General features: G+C 50.9%; 1 protein-coding gene across 1 annotated transcript; it reads left to right on the forward strand.

Moving 5' to 3' along the window:
- Positions 1-3,937: 3,937 nt before the first annotated feature.
- On the forward strand, positions 3,938-22,082 carry LACTBL1 (lactamase beta like 1). Its single transcript, XM_025447929.3, has 7 exons — positions 3,938-4,011; positions 9,135-9,270; positions 11,840-11,949; positions 13,768-13,925; positions 14,890-15,128; positions 19,824-19,929; positions 21,077-22,082. Exons 1-7 carry the CDS (start codon positions 4,000-4,002, stop codon positions 22,080-22,082), a joined length of 1,767 nt encoding a protein of 588 aa, XP_025303714.3. The 5' UTR covers positions 3,938-3,999.
- The last annotated feature ends 261 nt before the right edge of the window (positions 22,083-22,343 follow it).

Below are 22,343 nucleotides of genomic sequence, written 5' to 3' on the forward strand. Positions count from 1 at the left end.
GTTCATGGAGATAAATTCAAGCGGCTAGAGCAGTGTCCAACACTTAGTAGGTACTCAACAAATATGTGCTGGGGTGCCTGGCTGGTTCATCGGGAAGAGCCTGTGATTCTTGATCTTGGGTCATGAGTTTGAGCCCCACGGGGGATTAAATATATAAGCTTAAAAAAATATACATTGTGTTGACAATGAGTATTTGTTGCTATGTCTGCCTTGCCCTATGTCCTCCCCCAGACCCGAGTATAAGACCTGATGAATAGTAGATCCTCAATAAGTGTCTGTTGGGTGATTCAATGGATAAGTTAGCCAACAGATGAATCAATTAATCAATCCAAGCATGACTGGGGGAAAAATGCTAAATATCTTCACAGATCCTTTGGGAGAGAGACTTTTCTTTTTCAAGTTTAATTTGTCCTTGAGATCTTTTTGGCCACGTTCTTCATTCTAAACAATTCTGATGCTGAGGGTAGGGACAGTCATTTTCTCTCTCTGGGGATGTTCTGGAGTGGATTTGGGGACAAGAGAGTGACCTCAAAATTATCTAGGGAGCAAGCCACATGGAGAGGTCGACTTCAGGAGAGAGTTTTAGAACATGGGGAAAAAGAGGAGGCCAGCAGGAGTTTCTGAAACCCACAGTCCACTGGAACTCAGGAGCCTCCTACCCCTCTGTGGAACAAGACCTGCTCCTAGTTCTACAAACCTGAGCATGGGCCACAGAGAACAGATATCAGAAAACACCTCCAGGAAGTGTTGGGACAACTGGAATGAGTTCTGAAACTGGAGGGAGAAAGATGGAAAGAAGAGAAGGGAAGTGAGAAGAGGAGGCAAAAGGGATAGGAAGGGGTGGCGGGGAGATGGGGAAAGTAGGGGTAAGTGGGCAAAAAGGGGGATGAAGAAAGGGGAAGAGACCAGCGGGGGCATGAATGGGAACGCTGGGAGGAGACAGAATGGGACCCATGGTCGTCATGGTGGCTCATGTGTGTTGAGCACTTAGCTGTGTGCCAGCTGCAGAACTGTGTGCTTAGCTAATGGCACCCTCACTCCCATCCCAAGGCGGTAGGCTCTGTTTTATTATTCTTGTTACTAGATGAGCATATTGAGGTCCAAGAGGAGCCAAGAAGCCCAACCAAAGTCGCATAAGTAGTAAGTAGTGGAGCTGAGATCTGAACCCCAGTGGACTGACTCAAGGGTCCAATTTTGATCTTTCCAAGGGCAGTGGGCAGCCATCGAAGGTTTTTAAGCAAAGGACTAATATGATCTCTCATGTATAAAGTGGATGAATAACTCCTCCCTCATGGGGCTGTTGTGGGGATTATCTTTGTTCATGCATGGAAAGCCCTTGGACAAATGCCTGGAGGAAGGGAAGTGCTCAATGAATAAAATTATCCTTCAGAGGAGGCTCAGGCGGGCCTAAGAGTTTACACATGGGCCTCTACTGTCGCCATGTGGCCACATTGTTGTATGACATGCTGCAGATTCCTACCCACTAACTTCAGAAGGGGCAAGACTGGACTGGGTTGGTGACAAGTGGCAGCTTTGGGGAGGGAGGAGCTCAGAAAGTAGTCTGTGTCCTGGGAATGAGGGTCTTTGTCAGCTGAGGTGCAGAACTCTGGAGTGGTCTGTTTTGCATATTCGGCCTTGGGTTGGAGACCAACTAGAGTGAGACGTGGTTCTCGCCCTAGAGGACCTCTTGGTCCGATGGGGAGTCAACATAGTTGGCTGTATTTGGGACAAGGTGAAGCCTCTTGGGTCCAAATCCCAGTCTTGCCACTTCATGGGCAGAACAGAACGTGCCTCGTGGGACTATTTTGAAGACCAAAGGAGGTAACATGGAAAGCACTGAGTACTATCGGCACTCCAACTGTGACCCGGTGGCACGCTGCCCAGCAAAGACTGACCAAGCGGCCAGGTCCAGAAGACACAGGTTCCAGCCCCACTATAGCAGCTGTTACTAAGCTTGCTATGGGACCCTGGGAAGTCACCTCCTCTCTCAGAGCCTGTTTCACCAGCCATACGGTGTGGAGTTTGGGCAAAATCACTCAGCTCTCTTCTTGCTCTAACTTAGTAAGCATTCTTTTCTAGACCAGTCCAGATTTCTAACCACCAGAGATGCAAACTAAGATCCAGAAGACCTGCCTCCACCCATTCACATACTTGACCTTAATCATCAGCAAAGTGGAGAGAATCGCTCAAGTCCCTTCAAAAACGGGGTGGCTGGGAGGTAGCTCCGGGGCCCTATGGAGATAATGATATGGGAGATTGTGTGACCAATGAATTGCAGAGGATTCTTGCTCCTCAAAATGTGGTCCATGGACCAGCATCGACATCACCTGGGAGCTGGTTAGAGATGTAGAATCTCAGGTCCTGCTCTGACCCACTGACTCAGAACCTGCAGTTTGACTTGACCTCAGGCTGTTCCGATACCTATGTATGTATGTATGTATGTATGTATGTGTTTATTTATTTATTATTTTTATGTATTTATTCATGAGAGACACACACACACAGGCAGAGGGAGAAGCAGGCTCTACGCAGGGAGCCTGATGTGGGACTCGATCCCAGGACTCCAGGATCATGCCCTGGGCCTAAGGCAGACGCTAAACCACTGAACCACCCAGGGATCCCCTCCTATACACATTTAAGGTGAGTTGGAGACATGCTGGTCTGGGGCAGCGGTTCCTAACCTAACCTTGACCACATAGTAGAATCACCAAAGCCATGTCCCTGAGCATCTCTAGGTATGGAACCCAGGCACCAGTGGTTTTTCAAAGCTCTCCAGGTAATTCCAATGTGTAGCCACATCTAGTGCCAGGAAGGTGAATGAATAATTTTTTTTTTTGTCAATTAAACTCAATGGATAGTAACTTTCTAGCACGTTCACCGAGAAAGATCTGATGTCTGACACAGGGGTAGAGTTTTGGGCACAAAGCTAAGTTATCACAAGAAGCTGGTCTTTATAGAGTCTTTACTCAGGGCCAGGTCCTAGGCTATCTGTTCACCAGCACGCTGTAATTTAATCCTCATGGTAACCAAGATATTATTTTCCCCTTTTATAGAGGAAGAAACAAAGAGGGCATGCCTTACCCAAGGCTACGCAGGCAGCAACAGAACTGGTTATCTGAATGTTTAACGATTGGGTTGACCCCTAGTGGTCTTCAAACTGTGTTCCTTGGAATCCTGGTTCCACAGAGGCAGCTGAGGAGCTGGTGTGGGGCATGGACAGGTCTGGGAGGCCTGTGGGTCATCTCTGGCACACCGGGCTTGGCAGACACTCCTTCTGGAGACAGCATTCCTTTGTCCGCCAGCCCGGAGCATTTTGGATCACGTGGTGCTGCCCAGGCCCTGACAGATGTTCCCCACTCCCTGCCGCCCAGGGACCCCAGGAACTAATCCTAATGGCGGAGGGCTCGTGGAGGGATTAGTGCTGGGGTAATCGGCACTACATCTGCCAGCCACTGGAGAACTGCACCTCAGAAGCCCAGGAAGCCATTCCCGTCCCCTGGCACATGGGGACTCCTGGAGACACTGGCCAGCCATGGTTGGGCCTGAATTGCCCTGTCCTTCCTGAGCCTTCCAGAAGAGGGTGAGTGGGGTTAAGAGTCTGGAGGGCCGGTGTCTGACAGGGTTGTTTCTAAGGCTGGAAGGGGAGGCAGTGGCCAGGAGAACGACCAACTGTCCTGATTTCCCCAGGCCTGAGGGATCTGGAACTTTCAGTGCTAAAATCATGACAGACCTGGGCAGATCTGGACAGTTGGTCGAGCTTGCAGGGTTTCTGAGCTCAGTTCCCCTTGCCTTTGAGGTGGAGCTTCATGAAGTGAAGCTTTGTCCCCTCCCCTCCTCATTCCCCCTCCTCATCTTCTAGCATTTCTGTCCCCTCCTCCTTTCCAGATTCCAGGATCCCTGTTGTTCTTTACTCCTCTGACTCAATTTTCCATTCATAGGGTCTCCTGAGCTGTAGACCCAAATCTTCAAGGAGCTGGAATCTTCCACACCTTGGAAAGAATGAAGACCCAGGTAAGGCATAGCCCCATGAAGTCTAGATCATTCCACATTACCTTCATTATCACCACTAACATTTCTAGAGTTTGGACTGTAGGCCAGGAACAGTTTCAAGTATTTTGCATATACTAAATTCTCGAAACCAGCCAGAAAGTACTCCCCTTCCTTCTCATATCCCCAGGCCTTTGGCTGGAGTGCCCTTGATTCATCCCCACTACCTGTTCAATGAATCTTTCCTCCCCCTCCCACCCAGAGGCTGAGCTCATGGGTCCCCCTGAGACCCAAAAGCTGTCTGCACATGCTCTGTTTACATTTCCTTCCCAGAGAAATGACTACACTAGCACCAGTTAGGCAATAGCTTTCTAGGGGCTTTGCATGCATTATCTCGTTTACCCTTACCTAATTTCTATGAGGTATAGGAAGGATGGTCACTTCCATTACACAGATAAATGGAGACTCAAAGAGGTGAAGTCATTCGTCCAAGGCCAGTAAGGGCAAAGTCGGCATCAAGTCTTGCTTTCCCTGACCCCAGAGCCCTTGAGTATGGTCACTCCACCATCTTGCTGGCTCTATGGGGGACAGATGTTGGCCAAAGGTCCTGTACCCTAAGGGCATAGGACTGTGCCCAACACACAGCTGACCCTTGGAAACTGTATTCTGGATGACTGACTGGACAAGGAGGGTTGCACCAGAGTGGGCAGGAGAAGGAGAATGGAAGTGAGTGTCTTGGGACTGTAGACCACCTGGGGAAAGAATGGGGGAGGCATAGAGTTTGGGAGAGTCGGGCTCTTCCGGAACCCTTCCCTTGCCAGCATTTTCCAGAGGGGAGAGAGTCTTAGTGGCTACTGCAAGTCAAAATGTGAGCAGCTGGTGAGCAGCTTAGACATTAAACACTGACCCCAAATTTGGGTCTATTGGTGTAAATCCTGAGATTGGAGATGGGCATGAGAGGCGGCTGGGCCTCAGAGGAGGATGATGAATTGGGGGTGCAGAGATCACAGTCATGTGGTGAGGTGGGGTGGAGAGATGCAGAGCACAGAGCTAGAATCCCAGGTCCGTCATGTGCTGTCCATGACTTCGGCAAGTCATTCAAAGTCTCTGAATTTCGTTCTGCACTTGAAAATGAGATGTTGGGCAGCCCCAGTGGCGCAGCGGTTTAGCGCCGCCTGCAGCCTGGGGCGTGATCCTGGAGACGCAGGATCGAGTCCCACATCGGGCTCCCTGCATGGGGCCTGCTTCTCCCTCTGCCTGTGTCTCTGCCTCTCTCTCTCGCTCTGTGTCTCTCATGAATAAATAAAAAATAAAATCTTAAAAAAATAGCTTTCTAAAAAAAAAAAAAAAAGAGAAAATGAGATGCCCACATCCTGGCCATGTCATGGATGTGTGTTAAGGGAGATTAGGTTGCCCTCCCACTGGGGCTCCCTCCCTGGCCCTGCCCCAGTGGCCCTTTGCTCATGCTCTGAGGGAAGCACCTTCTGACTTCCCTCTCACACAAACAATGCCAGAGAGCACCCCCTCCACTCCTTTTGGCTGAAGCGCAGTCTTGTGTCTGATGTCACTCCTGTGACACCTCGGTGGAGTCATCCTTATGCTCTTGGGCTCTTTAGCGGCTTAGTTAAAAAAAAAAAAAAAAAAAGGAGGAAGTGTGTACATGCATTAAAAGGCACTTTTTTTGGTGTTCAGTTCTATGAGTTTTGACAAATGCACACAGTCCTGAAACCATTGTCAAGATACAGGACTGTTCTATCATCTTCCGAAGTCCTTTCTGCTCCTCCATCCTCTACCCCATCCCTACGCCCCAGGCAGCCACTGAGTGGTTTTCTGTCCCTACAGCTCTGCTTTTTACAGAATGTTATGAAAATTGAATCACATAGACTGCAGCTTTTAAGTCTGGCTTCTTTCATTTAGCATAACGCATCTGAGATTCATTCACATGACTGCATCTATTTGTTTCTTTACATTGCTGATAAGTATTCCGTTGTGGGGATATAGTGGAGTTTGTCTCGACTATATCCAGTTGAGGGACTTTTGGTTTGTTCCCAATCTTTGGAAATTATGAATAAAGAATGGCTTCAATGGGAACCCCAGATTTAGAGCTGGAGATTTCCGGATGTAAATATAAACTCTTTACAAATAGTCCATCCTGCTCCAACAGCTGAAGACACGGAGGCCCATACAGGGGAAGGGACTTGTCCATAGTTAACACCCGACTCAGGAAATGGGGCTGAGATTTGAACCCAAGACCTTCATCTTGCAGGACAATGTAAAGTTCAAAACATATTTCCTGAGGATCTGCCAGTGCCAGGTGGAGTGCCAAGTGTTGCAGGCGTAAAGGCCAAAAAGGAACGATCCTGGTGTGGGAGGCACCTGCCACCGAGTAGGGACCCAGACAAAGATGCCAGTAGCAGCCAGTGTGGATTACTATTACAATGCAGTAAGGGGTGTGCATACAGCAGAGAGGAGAGGCCCTCAGTTCTACCTTGCAGAGAATGAGAAGGCTCTACGAATACCCATGGGTTTTAAGGGAAAAAGACAAGTTTGTCAGGTGGAAATGGATAGAAAGGGCCTCACAGAGGGGAATCACAAGTACAATGTCATGGAGAGGGGGATGAGGCATAAAGATGCAAGGGGGAAGAGAAGGAGGAGGAGGAGGAGAGGCAGGAAATGGGCCCATGGAGTCAGTTGGGGTCAGATTATAGCAAGCCTCTCTGGCCAGACTGGTTCCTGAAGGACAGTGCTCAACATGTGAGTGTGTGGGATTGGACAGAGGGACAGGGAATTGAAACTCAGTGAGACCCTAATGGAACAGAGCCTATAGAGCAGGTGTTGGTATGTACAGATGCTGGGTATGTTTCAGAGATGGCATACAGGTCAGTGGGGGACAGGATTAGAGTATTTGATAAATGGTTCTGAGATGACTGATTATCCACATGAAAAAATAAAATTATTTTCCTTCTTTTTAAAAAATACTTATTTATCTATTCATGAGAGACAGAGAGAGAGAGAGAGAGAGAGACAGAGAGAGGCAGAGACACAGGCAGAGGGAGAAGCAGGCTCCTGCAGGGAGCCCGACGTGGGACTCGATCCTGGGCCTCCAGGATCACACCCTGGGCTGAAGGCAGCACTAAACCTCTGAGCCACCCGGGCTGCCCTATTTTCCTTCTTTATACCATGACCAAAAATATATTTTTGTGTGTGTGAAAGTATAGAAATCTACATCTATAACCTCTGTATAAAGGCTTTTCTGAGTAGATAGCACACACACACACACACACACACACACACAGAGCAAACAAAAGAGACAATATTGATGAATTTGATTGGCAGCAACCAAAACCAAAACGAAGAACCCTCTATTCAACAATAATAGCTAACAGAGCTTACAATGGGACAAACAGAATGCACTTTATATATATTAACTCACTAAATCCTTACTAATTTACGAGGCAAGCACTGTTATCACTTCCTTTTTACACGTGCAGAAACAGAGGCACAGAGAGGGTGACTTTCTTAAGGTCACGCAGCCAGGAAGTGGCTGAACTGAGATTCACAATTTGGCAATCTGGCCACAGATTCACCACTACACTATTCTGGCCCCGCAACAAGGTATCATAAACGCAATGTGAAAAGACAAAAAACATGAGCAAGAGTATCCAGAACTTACAAAGAACTCTAATAGTAATACAGAAAATTGAATAGGAAAAAACAGGCAAAGGATAGGAACAGTCTATTCGTAGAAAAGCAAACCCAAATATACACAGTAAACACAGGAAAAAGGGTTCAGCCCTATTAATTAAAAATAGAAATGAGAATCACAGGTCGTGGGAGTGTTACCTGGAGCAACAACTTTGGAGAGCAACTGGATAGTATCTAGTTCAGCTGAAAAAGGCCACACTTGACCGCCCAGATATTTCATTGCCCGTCACAGTGCTCTCAATTCAAATGCATAAAATAGGCACTTAAAAAAAGATTTTAGGGGGCAGCCCGGGTGGCTCAGCAGTTTAGCGCCGCCTTCAGCCCAGGGCCTGATCCTGGAGCCCTGGGATTGAGTCCCACATTGGGCTCCCTGCATGGAGCCTGCTTCTCCCTCTGCCTGTGTCTCCGTCTCTCTCTCTCTCTGTCTCTCTCATGAATAAATAAAATCTTTAAAAAAAGATTTTAGGGGTGTCTGGGTGGCTCAGTTGATTTGGCGGCAGCCTTTGACTCGGGTCGGGATCCTGGGGTCTTGGGATTGAGCCCCAGGTCAGGTTCCCTGCTCAGTGGGGAGTCTGTTTCTCCCTCTCCCTGTGACCCTTCCCTCTGCTTGTATTCTCTCGCTTTCTCTCTCTCTCAAATAAATTTAAAAAAAAAACTTTTTTTTTTTGTATTTAAAGAGAGAAAATGAGGGGGCGAGGGACAGAAGGGATGGAGATGGGAATCTGCAGGTGGTGCGAAGAGGACATTATCTCCACCTAGAATGTTTTATTTTCCCCTAGCCATGCATTTGTCAATTATTTATTAGGGTCTGCTATGCTCCAAGGACTGTTCTAGGCACTTGGGGCACTTGGGGCACCACAGTGAGCAAACACGAACCCCTGTTCTCTATGGGATGAGATGGACCAACCAGAAACTAAATGAGTGACTGACATGGTATTTTTTTTTTAAATGTAAAGAATATCTTTACGATATGGTAAAATGTTAAGATCTAAGAAATTTGAGTGGTGGGTGCCCCGTCCTTGGAGAACTCACACTCCCCTAAGTACATCAGCTACTGCCTTAGGGAGTTGGTCTTGTACCACAATGGACACTTGGACAAAGTGCCGTGGAGGGGACCTGGATGAGGAGAGTTGGGGAAAGCTTCTCGGAGGAGGTGGCACCTCAGCTGGCCTTGGAGATTTCACTAAGTACACAGGAGAGAAATGGCACATACAGCAGAGGAAACAGGCTGTGCAAAGGCCCAGAGGTGCGGAGGTACACGTGTGGCACGGCGTTGAAGGGGTCATCCTGGAAAGAACCTTGGTTTTCCAGGCGTGATATTTCCCCCACGCCCTGGGCTCTCCTGATGTCTGGGTGAACCTAAGGTATAGTAGGGGGTCCCTCTCTCTCCTCCCTCTGGCTGACTGCCGTGGGGGCTGTGCCCTGTGTCCTTCCCCTTCCAGGTGGGCCGGCAGCCCCGCCTGCTGAAAGTGAAAAAGAAGTGGCTCTTCCCAGCTTCCTGCAGCTTCTTCTTCCTGTTATCTGTGGTTATGACCGGCTGCTTCCTATGGCAGTACCACCTCCCCAAGCTGAAGACCAGTGAGTGCACAAGCATCCTTGAGTTTCTCCCCCACCCGCGGGTCCTGTGGGCCGTAAGCTGACCTGAAGGTGTAGGGGTAAGAAGACCCCAAGATTTAGACTCAGAAACTCTGGCCTTCATTCTGACTCCAACCCTCACTGGCTGTGTAGCTTTGGGCCAGTCACATGATCTTTCTGTGTCTTGTTGCTCTAATGTCTAAAATGAGGACCCCATTGCCACGGGGGTTTCCCTAAACTACCCGGTCTGGCTGTAAAACTCAGGGTCCCCCAATAAGGGCGAATGGAGTTTTTCTTGCCTGGTCCTCTGCCCTCATGATAGGATCTTCAGGCCCTACCCCCCTTTAAAGGTCCTCCCCCAGCTATATCTAAGACCCTGGGAGGAACAATGAGGTGTCCTTGGACAGACGCTGCCATTGCTTGGAGCCTCTCCATCTGGGGGCTGGTCAAGGCTTGGCAAATGAGCCACCACTGCTGGGCATATCCATCAGGCCCTCTGTTGCTATAGCAACCCCTATGCCCTCCAACCTGTCGAGATCCTGAATCATCCAGAATCCCAGCTCTCTGCTGAAGCTGAGGTGAATGCCTCTCTCCAGTCCTCTTGTGTTACAGATGCCCAAGGCTCAACACGGTGGCCTGGGCTCCCAAAGTCCCACAGAGATACTTTGCAGAAATGGCTCCTTTTATTTTCTTGCTGGCCTTTTCTTCTCCCACCCAACCCATTCTTTCTAGGGTAAATTCCTTTACCAGGGTTTTCTTAGACTCTAAAGCCAACAGTCCCCAAGTAGGTGGGTCAGCTTGTCCTCTAGGGCCATGCTTCTCAAACTGTCAACCTACCAACCTAAAGTAGACCAGTACTGCTGTAATGCGGTACATACAAATGAAATTAAATGAAAAAAAAAAAAGAGAGATTAAATGAAAAAAAGATTATAAATGCCCAAGTTTTAAGATTCAACACATAATTACTCCATCAAATTGCTATAGAAGTTTCTAAATGCGTGTTTTCAAATTTTCTCCTTAATTTGTCACAAATGGGAACCAAACAGCTCATGGACCTGCTCGTGTGGGCACCACCTGAGAGGCTGTTAAAAATGAGGATGCCCTGGGTCCACCCCTTATCTACTGAATCAAATCTGCATTTTTAAAAATAGGGTCCATACCCAGTGTGGAGCCCAGCATGGGGCTTGAACTCATAACCCTGAGATCAAGACCTGAGCTGAGATCATGAGCTGGATGCTTAACTGAGTGACCCACCCAGGTGCCCCTCAAATCTGCATTTTAAGATTCCTGGGTGACTTTTTGTACAGGTGCAAATTACTGCAGGGCCGTGGGCTTGAGCCCTACCTGAGTCCCAGGCGAAACAAACTGGCTGAGACCTCCCTACTCCAATGATTAAACCTATGTCAGGGATTTGTTGAGAGATCTTCCCCAAGGTTTGTAATTTTTCTGTTTGGGACCATATCGGTTATCTAATGCTGAGTAATAAACCACCCCAAACCTACTGGCTTGGAACAAAGTGATTTATACTTCTCGTGATTCTGTGGGCCTGCTGACAGTTCTGCTGCTGGTCTAACCCGGGCTCTTTTCAATTCAGGAGACAAGTCACCACCCGGGGAAGTCCCTCTATGTACACACCTGCTCCCATGGCCGCTATTCCAGGCTTATCCACGAGGGGGCAGTGTTCCCAGGGAGCAAACTGATCAAGGCCTAGTTTTGGAAGGCACCCAGACAATTCATCCTGACAAAGTCACAAAGTCAGGCAGATTCAAAAGGTGGGAGGAGTTGGATGAACTTATGGCCATGGTGAGCCTCCCACAGACTGGCTGCTCTCAGTTCTGTGTCGTCTCGGGACATAGTGGGGGGACGCCTTCACGAAGGGTGCGGCTCCTAGGGGCCCTTACACCCTCCCCGCTCCTCACTGTTCTTCGAGGACCCGGGGAGGTCTGGGGCGGCTGCAATGATCTGTCAGCCTGAACCCCGTCCTGCCAGGGCCCACATCTCCCCTGAGGTTCCCGGGAAGCCATACCCCTGGACCAAAGCAGAATGGGACTGAAACCTGCTATTTTGGCCCCACAGCTCTGGTGACAGAAGGCACTGTCCCTTATGGTTTAGGCCTGAAGCCCTAAGTGGAGCCCAAGTGCACTTCTCCACCCAAATATATGATCAGAATCGGGGAAGCAGACACAGACAGGTAGACAGACATGGCTGAGCCAGCCCCAAGGAGCCAGAATTTTTCTAAGGCAGCTGACTACATGGAAGGGGGATGCCAGTCATGTAAGAGAGAAGGGCTGCCAACCAGGAACCGTGGCCTAATTGGTATTTTGAAGGCCAAGCATCACATGTGGGCATGGACTGTCCCTTCTCTTCCCAGGCTGACTCTGCCTTTTGCCCCTTGCTGCTCATAGCAGGTCGTTGTGCCCTGCTATCTCCCGGGGAGGCTGCTGCCAGCTGGGAGGGCTGGCCCCGAGGCACGGCTCTGCCCTTTGCTGCCACCGTCCCATCTCTTCTAGGATGACCCCTAGACTCCTATCCTGATCTTTGTCCCCCACTCACCATGTGATGTTCCCTCCAGGTTCCTTGGGACCAGAGGTGACCTCTGCCCCTGTGAGAATGTGTCCCCGGCACCCTGAGCCTGTGCCCCTGGCCCACCCTCTCCCTGTGTTGAAGGAGGCCCTGGAAAAGGTCAGTGATGACCCAAGAGGGGACTGGGTGTGTGGGCTCGGCCTGGGTGATGAAGGGGAGGGCATAACCTGTGCGCTAGCAGTGGTATTCATGCATTCATTCAACATACAGTTCTTGAGCACCTACTCTGTGCTAGGCACCAGGGCTATAGCAGGAAGATAGTGTCCTGCTCTAAAGAAGCTACTAGTCTAGAAGTGACAGAGTAGTCAACACAAATAACATCTACAACACGGGAAAGAGTGAGGATAGGGGACATTTGGGGAATGCAGGGATACAAAGAATTGGCTTTGGGGTCAGGCTAGGCTTCTGGAGCGAGTGGTGTCTAAGCTGAGACGTGAACAAGTAGGAGATACCTAGAGGATAGATTCACGTGACATTCATGTGACAAGGGAGCTTGGAGGAGTGACACGCATGCTCTGGGCAGAGGGGCCAGCATGTGCATAGGCCCAGAGGCAGCAGAGTGAAGGCAAGGGACACACAGAGAACTACAGGGAACTTCAGGCTGGCGGGGCCAGAGGTGGGCCGAGGAGGACAGAGCCCCTATCCCAGAGGCCAGCACAATACGATTAACTGCCCCCACCCCCCATGATGCCTTTTAGCACCACATGATGGCTTAACACTAGAGGGGGCTGCCAGCCAGCCCCAGCCTGTGCCACTCAGACCCCACCCCCTGGGCCACTCACATCAGGAGACCGACAAATGGACAAATGATACATGACCAGAAGTACAGGAGCCAGCAGCATGGCACAGGGACGGGACAGGCGTCCAGGACAGTTGAAGGGACAGGGGGTGATGTGTGTCCACGTGGGAGAAGGTGTGAGCCAATGCAGGGAGACACCATCACTGTCTGCAAATACAGGACAAAGTTAGCAGAGGAGAGGGAGCAGAAGGGTGCTGGGAAGCTCCAGGGTCATAGTAATGAAAACAGAGCAGCAACGATAACCACGGCTGCCCTCTGGGGAGCGCCTAGTGCATGGTGGCTTCTTTCTAGGAATGCTTGGGAGGCCCCGTCTACAGAGGAAGACACTGAGGCACACAGGGGCAAAGCTAGCACCGGCCTGGGAACCACAGGTGGACGGAGCTCTGGGTTCCAGATCTGTGTAATCACCTGGCAGGCCGGTCCAGCAGTAAGTTAGGAGCTAGGGCTGGCCTTCACGTGGGCTTCTAACCCTGACTCCATGAACCTTCAGCTGCTTAGGGCAAGTCACTTTGTATCTCATGGATTTAATCTTCTCATCTGTAAGACATGGAGAAATGAGCACTGAACTTGTTATGAGACTTAAATGAAACGATGCGTGAAAATCACTTTATATGACACCCGGCACATTCCAAAAGTCCAACAAACCTAGGAGTTCTCACCATCACTGCATTTCATTATTGAAAACAATGTCTTTTCAATAAATGTTCAAAGAGGGCCTAGGGGCCCTCCTATAGTGACTTCTCTAACATTAGGAGGTGAGACTAGCCTCCTGGGGGTTTTCTAGGGCATCAGAGGGGGGTTCAACTAGATGAGTAGTTTAACCCCTCCCTCTTTTTACATTTCGCCAAAGAAATGTTTCTTTAAACAAAAATCTTCATGAGGAAGCCCTACATAGAAAACACGTGTGGAGCTGCACTGGTTGTAACTGGATGGGGGTCCCGTCCCAGGGGGTATGAGAACCTGAGGTCTGGAGGCTCCAGTGACAGTGGGGAGAGAATAGAGGGGGTCAGGACAGGGCTGCTGTGTGCAGGGTGTGGTGTGGGAGTGCGCAGGGCATGAAGAATGAGTGGAGTGTGTCTCTGTGCCTGTACTTGAGCCTCCTGCTCCTTTCCTCCAAGGTGGACAGGATCCTGCGTCAGGCGCTGTCTGCCCCGGGCCTGGCTGCCGTGTCTGCAGTTGTCATCCACAATGACACTGTGCTCTGGACTGGGAACTTTGGGAAGAAGAATGGCTCAGATCCGGCCTCTGGGCCCCCCAACGAGTACACCATGTACCGGTCAGCCGGGTGACCTCCAGGGTCCTGTGGAGCAGGGCAAGAGATGGGAGGACAGGGGAGACCTAGGAGATCGGGGGACTCAAGAGAACCATGGCTAGGGTTCACACTGCCAGGGGCCTTTATGAAGTCCTGACGATTTTATAGATGAGGAGACTGAGGTCCAGAGTGGACCAGAGGGTGCCCAACATCACACCATGGTGGTAAGAGGTCAGGAAGAAATTCCTTCTGGAGAGTTCTGAGGAGCTCAAAACCTCCCTAACCAGAAAAGTTTCCCTGTGTCCCACCCCCAGCCCCTTCTATCTGCCACAAAGGGACTATAACCAGTTCCTGGGCCCTTGCCCCTGATCCCTGTCAGTTGGCAGCAGTGGTCCAGGTGGAAGAAATGTGGGACCCTCTGCTGCACATCCAGAGTCTCCTTGCCTAGGCGCTGCCTGTGGGATCCCTAAAGCTGCCCATGCAAAGTGAACATACTCACACCCAGAGATACTGTAAGGACTACAGAGGTTCCAGTCACACTGCACCTGCTGTGTGCCAGGCATGGGGCCAACAATTCTATTTGCTGTCACCGCTGAACACTTACTACCTACCTGCCTGGTTTGTTGCCCAATCTCATTCAATCTCTCCTACCACCTATGAATGGACAATGAAACTGAATCTCAGAAAGATCTAATACTTGCCCAAGACCACTTGGCCAACCCACATCTGTTCCAGAATGGGAAGGGCCTGGGTTATGGCCTGGAATGGGGTGGGTGCTCAAGAGTGTCCACCCACCACTGTGGTACGTTCTCAAACATCCCAAAGGCAGTTCTACAGAGGCTGGTGGATTTCTGTCTGAGGGCCTGGGTAAGGGTGGGCTCAGTGCTTTCCTAGAACACTACAGAGTTGGGGTGTGGAGGTGCAGGGTGGATGTGGGTGGTGGGGCCAACCGCATTCCTCTGCACCCTCGTGCCCTAACACTGTCCAGGATCTCCAGCCTCTCCAAGATCTTTCCGGTCCTCATGCTATACCGGCTTTGGGAGGAGGGCATTGTGGCCTCCCTAGATGACCCTCTGGAGCGCTACGTCAGCACCTTCACCATCAACAACCCGCTGGGCATGGCGTCAGCCCCTGGACAACAGAGCCTGATGGACGGGCTGGAGGAGGTGGGCCCAGCCCCAAGGCCTTCACCGGTCACCCTCCGAAGGATGGCCAGCCAGCTCTCAGGTGAGCAGCTCTGAACTTTCCCAGCTCAACCCAAACTATTTCAGGTGAGTTCTCACCCAGCCAGGCTGGCCATACCACCCTCTCACCTGCCCTGGATGGTGGGCCAGGGGTAGATAGATCTGGCAAGGTAAAAGCTGAGGTGAAATCTGGGAGTTTAGGGGCAGCCCAGGTGGCTCAGTGGTTTAGCGCCACCTTCAGCCCAGGGCGTGATCCTGGAGACCCGGGATCGAATCCCACTCGGGCTCCCTGCATGGAGCCTGCTTCTTTCTCCCTTTGCCTGTGTCTCTGCCTCTCTCTCTCCTCTGTGTGTTTCTCATGAATAAATAAATAAAATCTTAAAAAAAAAGTCTATCTGCAAAGAAAATTTCTGTAAAAAAAAAAAAAGAAATCTGAGAGTTTAGATCAAAGGGACAAATCAAGATCAGGTGGCAGGTTGAAAGGCAAGATCTGATTATTAGGTCAAGGACAAGCCAATTATTTGTACTCAGTTCTACACTGAAGACCTAATTTCCCTCAATATACAAAGATTGCCTACAAATCAATACCAAGACCAACAACCCAACAGAAAAATGGCTGAAGAACAGGAACAGAATAGACAGCTCACAGAAAAGTACAAATGGCCCTTACGACTACTAAAATGATGATCAACCTCATTCATAACAAAATGTATGTAAATTAAAACCACTGAACAAAACACCCCCCCCCACCACCACCATCAGGCTGGCAAAGGCCAAAATGGTGAGTGTACTAAGTTGGTGAGGTTAATGGTGAAATAGGCCCTCTTATCCATCCGTGGTGGGAACTTAAATTGGTGCAACCTGTATGGGGGACAATTGATAACATTTATCACAATTTAAAATGTATATATCCTTTGACTCAGCAATTACCCTTGTAGGAAATTCTACAGAAGCATTCACACGTGAGTGTTACGAGGTAGGCACACATTCATTACAGCCCTGTTTGTAATAGTGAAAAGTGGAAACACTTAAAGATAGGAGAGGGGTATACAATCAAGATGTAGCCCCAGAAAAAAGGGTAACAATGTTATGTACTGAGATGGAATAAGACATAATGTTAATTTAAGTAAGGAAAAAGCTCAAACAGTATATATTATATGCTACCATATGATAAAATATGGATAAAATAATACACACATTTAGTGCATACCTGTGCATGAATGTATATATGTAAGAACGTATAATGTACATATTATATAACACACTTATGTAAACCTAATGAATATACACATACTTGCCATTCTATCATCTCGAAAGGCCTGAGGTCTCAGTCAATGGACATGCCTGGTTATCTCTTCTGAGCCCAGATGGTGTCCCCAAGGCTCAGCGAGAGGATGGAGCCTCCCAAATTAATTCAGGCAGGACAGGATCAGTCATCGTTGTCGTCTTCTTCTTTAAAGATTTTATTTATTTATTCATTAGAGACACAGAGAGAGGCAGAGACAGAGGCAGAGGGAGGAGCAGGCTCCCTGCAGGAAGCCCGATATGGGACTCGATCCCGGGACTCCAGGATCACGCCCTGAGCCAAAGGCAGACACTGAACTGCTGAGCCATCCCAGGTGTCCCTTCCTCATTTTTTTTTTTTTTAAGATCTATTTATTTATTTGAGAGAGAGAGTGAGCAGGGGGAGGGGCAGAGGGAGAGAGAAAAGCAGACTCCCCGCTGAGTAGGGAGCGCAATGCAGGGCTCAATCCCAGGACCCCAGGATCATGACCTGAGCTGAAGGCAGATGCTCAACCGACTGAGCCACCCTGGCGCCCCAGCATCAGTCTTCTGGAGGGAAGGCGGCCCAGTGGTTAAGGGCACAAGCACTGAAATTCCAGCTCTGCCCTTCCCAGCTGTGTGATCTTTGGCAAGTCATTTAACTTCTCTGAGCTCTATGTTTCTCTTCCATTTGCATAATTAGTGGGGATTAAATGAGCTAATGAGTATAAAACACTTAGCAGAGCACCTGGCACACAGCAAGCACTTGTCAGGGTAGCTTTGGTTATTCTATAGCCAGGGTTAGACCCAGGTTCAGTGGGGTCTGATGTGGATGTAATTCTGGGGGTCCTTTTTAAGGGTACATCATTAAAAATTCAAAATTAGATACAGGCCTTGGAAGGGGCCATGCAGGTGAGGAACGTTGAAGCTTAGGCTCCTCCAGCCTCCTGTTAAATCCACCCCGGTTGTAACTCTGACTCTAGCGCTCCCTCTAGGGGTGTGTTGTGGATTCTTCTTTAATCCATACCCAGGGACCCAAGCACCAAGTGCTTGGTTAGTTTTAAAACATTCTACACATCTTCTCCTACAGTCTCAGGGGCCCAGCTGAGCCAGTGGCTGCCTGAACAACTCTGTTCTAGGCTCTGAAAGTCTTTCGTGATGGACTCAACACTATAACCTATAAACTCTCTCCCATTCCTGGAGCTTTTCATCCATTCTCCAGGTTAAGCCTTCCAAACCTCACAGGGAAACCACTGCAGGTGCTTAAGTCCATTTAAAGATGGGCAAGTAGAGGCTCAGAGAGGTAAAGTACACGGTTTTAGGTCGCACAGCAAGAAGTGCCAGAGTCAGGGAGTGCCTGGGTGGCTCAGTCAGTTAAGCATCTGATTCTCGATTTCAGCTCAGGTCATGATCTCAGAGTTGTGGGATTGAGCTCCATATTGGGCTCTGTGCTGGGCGTGGAGCCTGCTTGATTCTCTCTCTCCACCTCTGCCCCTCCCCTTTCCAATAAAAAAAAAAGAAGAAAAGAAAAGAAAAAAAAATTAGAATTACCAGAGTTAGAGTCAGAACTTAAACTCAGGACTCCAGACTTCATCTCCCAGTTGCTTGAGCCAAAAAGCTCTGAGTCACCCCTGATATCTCCAATCCCCACACCCTCCAAATCTCCTCCAATAGTAAATTCTGTTGGGTCCCCACTCAAAATATATCCAGAATCCAACCACTCCTCACCATCTCCACTGCTAGCACCCAAGTCTAAGCCACCATCAATTAAACATGGATTCTCAAGTCTTCTTACAGACTTCCTTGCTTCTGCCCCTGCCCCTCAAAAGTCTGTTTTTAAATAGCAACTAGAGCAACCTGATAAAATATAGGTCAGTCCTCTGCTTAAAACCCCTGCAGTGGTCACATCCCACTCAGAGAAAAAGCTAAGTCCTTCTAGCACTCTCTAGCACCCCATGGCATATCCCTGTATCTCTCAGCTCCAAAGTCTCCCTCTTCTCACTCTTCTTCAGCCACTTTGGCTGTTCCACACTGGTCCCCAAACATGCCAAGGCACTGTTGACTCAGGGCCTCTGCATTAGCTGTTCCTTCTGTGGGAGACACTCTTTCCTCACACTGCTGCGTGGCTCTCCCCCTCACCTCCTCCAGCTTTCACCTCTCAAGGGTCACCTTCTCTGTGAGGACTTCCTCTGGTCACCTTGGATAAATAACAATCCCTCCCTTCTTACATGCAATTATTTTTCCCCACAGCATGAGTATTTATTTATTATCTTCCCCTTCACTTGAATAGAAACTCCTTGTGGGCAGGGACTTTATCTTGCTCACTACAGAACCTCCAGGTCCCAGAACAATCCTTGAAACAAAAGGGATGCTTGAAACCCATTGAGTGGAAGGATGGAAAGAAGCCCAGTCTTGTGATCCTTCTAAGACTGGTTGCATTCAATAAACAGTAAATTCCAAGTGGGCAGAGGAGTCAGTTCCACAAAACCTGTTTGAGTACTGACCTCAAGAATTTTGTGGAATCAGACCTCTATGGTTGATGACAATTATTTTTGAAAGTTACTGCGACCAGACCCCATGCTAAGCATTTAAAAATTTTGAGAGAGAGAGAGAGAATGAGAGAGCGAGCGAGCACAAGAATGGGGGAAGGGGCAGAGGGAGAAGCCGACTCCCACTGAGCAGGGAGCCCAACGCACTGCTCAATCCCAGGACCCTGGTATCATGACCTGAGCCGAAGACAGGTCTGAGCCACCTGTGCTAAGCCAGGTCTTAGTCACCCTATGCTAAGTATTTTATTTCAACTAATCCTCAAATGAGCCCTATGATATAGGAAATTATTTCCCTCGTGTTACAGATGAGGGGACTGGAGCTCAGAGAATTAAGTGACTTGCCCAGGAAAACACAGCCGGGATTAGAGTCCATGCTAGACGACTCCTTCTGCTTCTTCTTCTTTAAAGATTTTGCTTATTTATTGATGAGAGAGAGAGAGAGAGAGAGAGAGAGAGAATGGGGCAGAGACACAGGCAGAGGGAGCAGCAGGCTCCATGAAGGGAGTCTGATGTGGGACTTGATCCTGGGACTCCAGGATCATGCCCTGGGCTGAAGGCAGGCACTAAACCGCTGAGCCACCCAGGGATCCCCTTCTTCTTCTTCTTTTTTTATTTTTTATTTTTATTTTTTTAAAGATTTTTAATTTATTTACCAGAGATACAGAGAGAGAGAGAGAGAGAGAGAGAGAGAGAGAGAGAAGCAGGCTCCATGAAGGGAGTCTGATGTGGGACTTGATCCCGGGACTCCAGGATCACACCCTGGGCTGAAGGCGGCGCTAAACCGCTGAGCCACCGGGTCTACTCTCTTCTTTTTTTAAAGTGGTTCTGTGGTCCTTATCTTTCAATTCATGGAAGGTGGGGGAGGGAGTGCACCCAGGGACCCACTTCCAGCTGGCCCAGCAGGTCTGATCACTGCTCTTCCCCAGGGCTGCCTAGAAGGCTCCGGTCCACTTCACTGCTGTGGAGGGGCAGCACCCAGGAGGCCCTGAGCCTGCTCAAGGATGATGTGCTGGTGGCAGACCCGGGAACCAGGTGAGGAGTGTGTCTGATGCCCCGACAACATTAGGAACCTCCCGAGGCGACATACCCCTCCTAGGAGAGAGCCTGTGTCACCTCATCGTAGAGAGCTGGAGCCAGGGGAGACCTCAGGGATCCCTGAACGCATCCCCTGTTCCACAGCTGGGAAGACAGGCCCAGACAGGCGGCACAAGGCAAGGGGGAGGCTGGGCCCATATCCAGTTCTGTGTGAACCTTGTATTCTGTTAATACATCAACTCAACTTTTTTTGAGCATCTACTCAACTGAGATATAGCACCTAGCTTTATTTTTATTATTATTATTAGATTTTGCTTATTTATTTGACAGAGAGCACAAGCAGGAGGAGCAGCAGGCAGAGGAGAGGGAGAAGCATGCTCCCTGCTGAGCAGGGAAACCGATATGGGGCTCCATCCCAGGACCTCGGGATCATGACCTGAGCCAAAGGCAGACACTTAACCCACTAAGCCACCACCCAGGCACCCCCAGCACCTAGCTGTTGAGGTACAGCGGGGAACAAATGTAAAGCAGGCTGCTCCTCATGTAGTGTGCATTCTTCTGAGTGAACAGAGGATATTTTTATCAGTGAACAGATAAACAAGAGAAATACAGATTTTGCCAAGTGCCATAATGGAAATAAATGGGACGCTGATGAGACGAGGAGTGGATGCAGTAGGGCTTGGGAGAAGGGAGGGGGTCCAGTCCTGCCTCCTATTTGTTTGTTACCCTTGAACTCCTGGCTGCCTGTCATTTTCACCCCACAACAGTCCGCGACTCTAGTTTTCCATTTGATGAAAATAAATCATACTAAAGTGTAAGGAACCAATAAGACTTGTTTACCACTAAAAAAAAAAAAAAAAAAAGACTTGTTTACCACCTTTCCCAGGTGCATTGCTGAGTCCAAGCTGCTGTGTGCCCCTGGGCAACTCTCTGCCCCCCTCTCTGGCTTTTAGTCTTTCCAGGGGTAGGATAGTGACTTGTGTGCAGTGACCTGTGGAGTGTCTGCTGGGTCTGACCACGTGGGATGCAGCGAGGCAGGCTCCTCCTCAGCCGCACCCAGTCCACATTTCACACAGTCTGGGTGGGTGGCTCGGGGCTCCTGAGGGCCACGCATCCCAGTTTCCACCGTTCGTTCCTCTTGCAGGTGCCACTACAGCACGCTGGCCTTCTCGCTCCTGGCCCACGTCCTGGCAGCGCACACGGCTCAGGGTGACTACCAGCGCTGGGTGTCGGAGAACGTGCTGGAGCCGCTGGGGATGGAGGACACGGGCTTCGACCTCACGCCGCGCGTGCGCGCCCGCCTGGCGGCCGGCTTCTACGGCAGCGGGCGGCCCGCGCCGCTCTACGACCTGGGCTGGTACCGGCCGTCGGGGCAGATGTACTCCACGCCCGCCGACCTGGCCAAGCTGGCCATCGCGCTCCTGGGCGGCGCGCCCCAGCGGCTGCTGCGGCCCGACGCGGCCAAGGCCCTGCTGGCGCCGCTGCTGGCCTGCCCGGGCGCCTACTTCGCCGACGAGACGGGCACCCCGTGGGAGTTCCACGCGCAGCGGGGCTACCGCGTGGCGCGCAAGGACGGCGACCTGGACGGCTACGCGGCCTCCCTCTCGCTCGTGCCGCCGCTGCGCCTGGGCCTCGTGCTGCTCCTGGCCGGGCCGCGGCCCCCCGGGCGCGACCTGGTGGCGCGGGCCTACGACGCGCTGCTGCCCGCCCTGGAGCGGGCCCTTCGCGAGGCCGAGCCCCGGCCCGCCCCGCCGCCCAGCGCGCGCCCCTTCGCCGGCTACTTCACCTTCGCCAACCTGACCTTCTACGAGGTGCGCCCCGGGCCGGCGGGCGAGCTGCGCCTGCGCCAGTTCGGGCCCCGCGTGGAGGCGCTCGTGCCGCCCGCCTTCCGCACCCTGGCGCTGCGCCACCTGCGCGGCCGCGTCTTCCAGCTGCACGTGGCGCGCGAGTTCCCGTGCGCGCTGCCCCTCGGGGCCGGGGCCGGGGCCGGGGCCGGGGACGCCTGGCTCTCCCTCGAGGCGCAGCACGGCCAGCTCGTCCGCTTCTACCCCCCGGACCGCCACGGGCTGTCCCCCGGCTTCGACGTGCCGGGCCTCAACACCTACCGGGTGCTGCGGCTGCAGCGCAAGCCCGCGCTCCAGGCCCCGTGACGCGCGGCGCGGCCCGGCCTTCCCCGGCCTCCCTCGCCTCCTCGGTCCCGCGGGACTGGGAAGGGGGGGCGGGGCGGGGCGGCGGTTAGAGACCCCCTGCGGCCGGCGGAGCGCGGCTCTGCTCAGGGCTGTGGCCTGCGGACCGCGGACCGCGCCGGGGTTGAGCTGTTCGTTCTCCATGGGGGGGAGGAGTTAAGCGCAGACACTGCGAGGAAGCATCTCGAAGCCGGCCTAGCAAGGGGGCGTCCCTGGGTGGCTCGG

The sequence above is a fragment of the Canis lupus genome, chromosome 2 (genome assembly GCF_003254725.2).
Source record: "Canis lupus dingo isolate Sandy chromosome 2, ASM325472v2, whole genome shotgun sequence".
Classification (NCBI taxonomy): domain Eukaryota; kingdom Metazoa; phylum Chordata; class Mammalia; order Carnivora; family Canidae; genus Canis; species Canis lupus.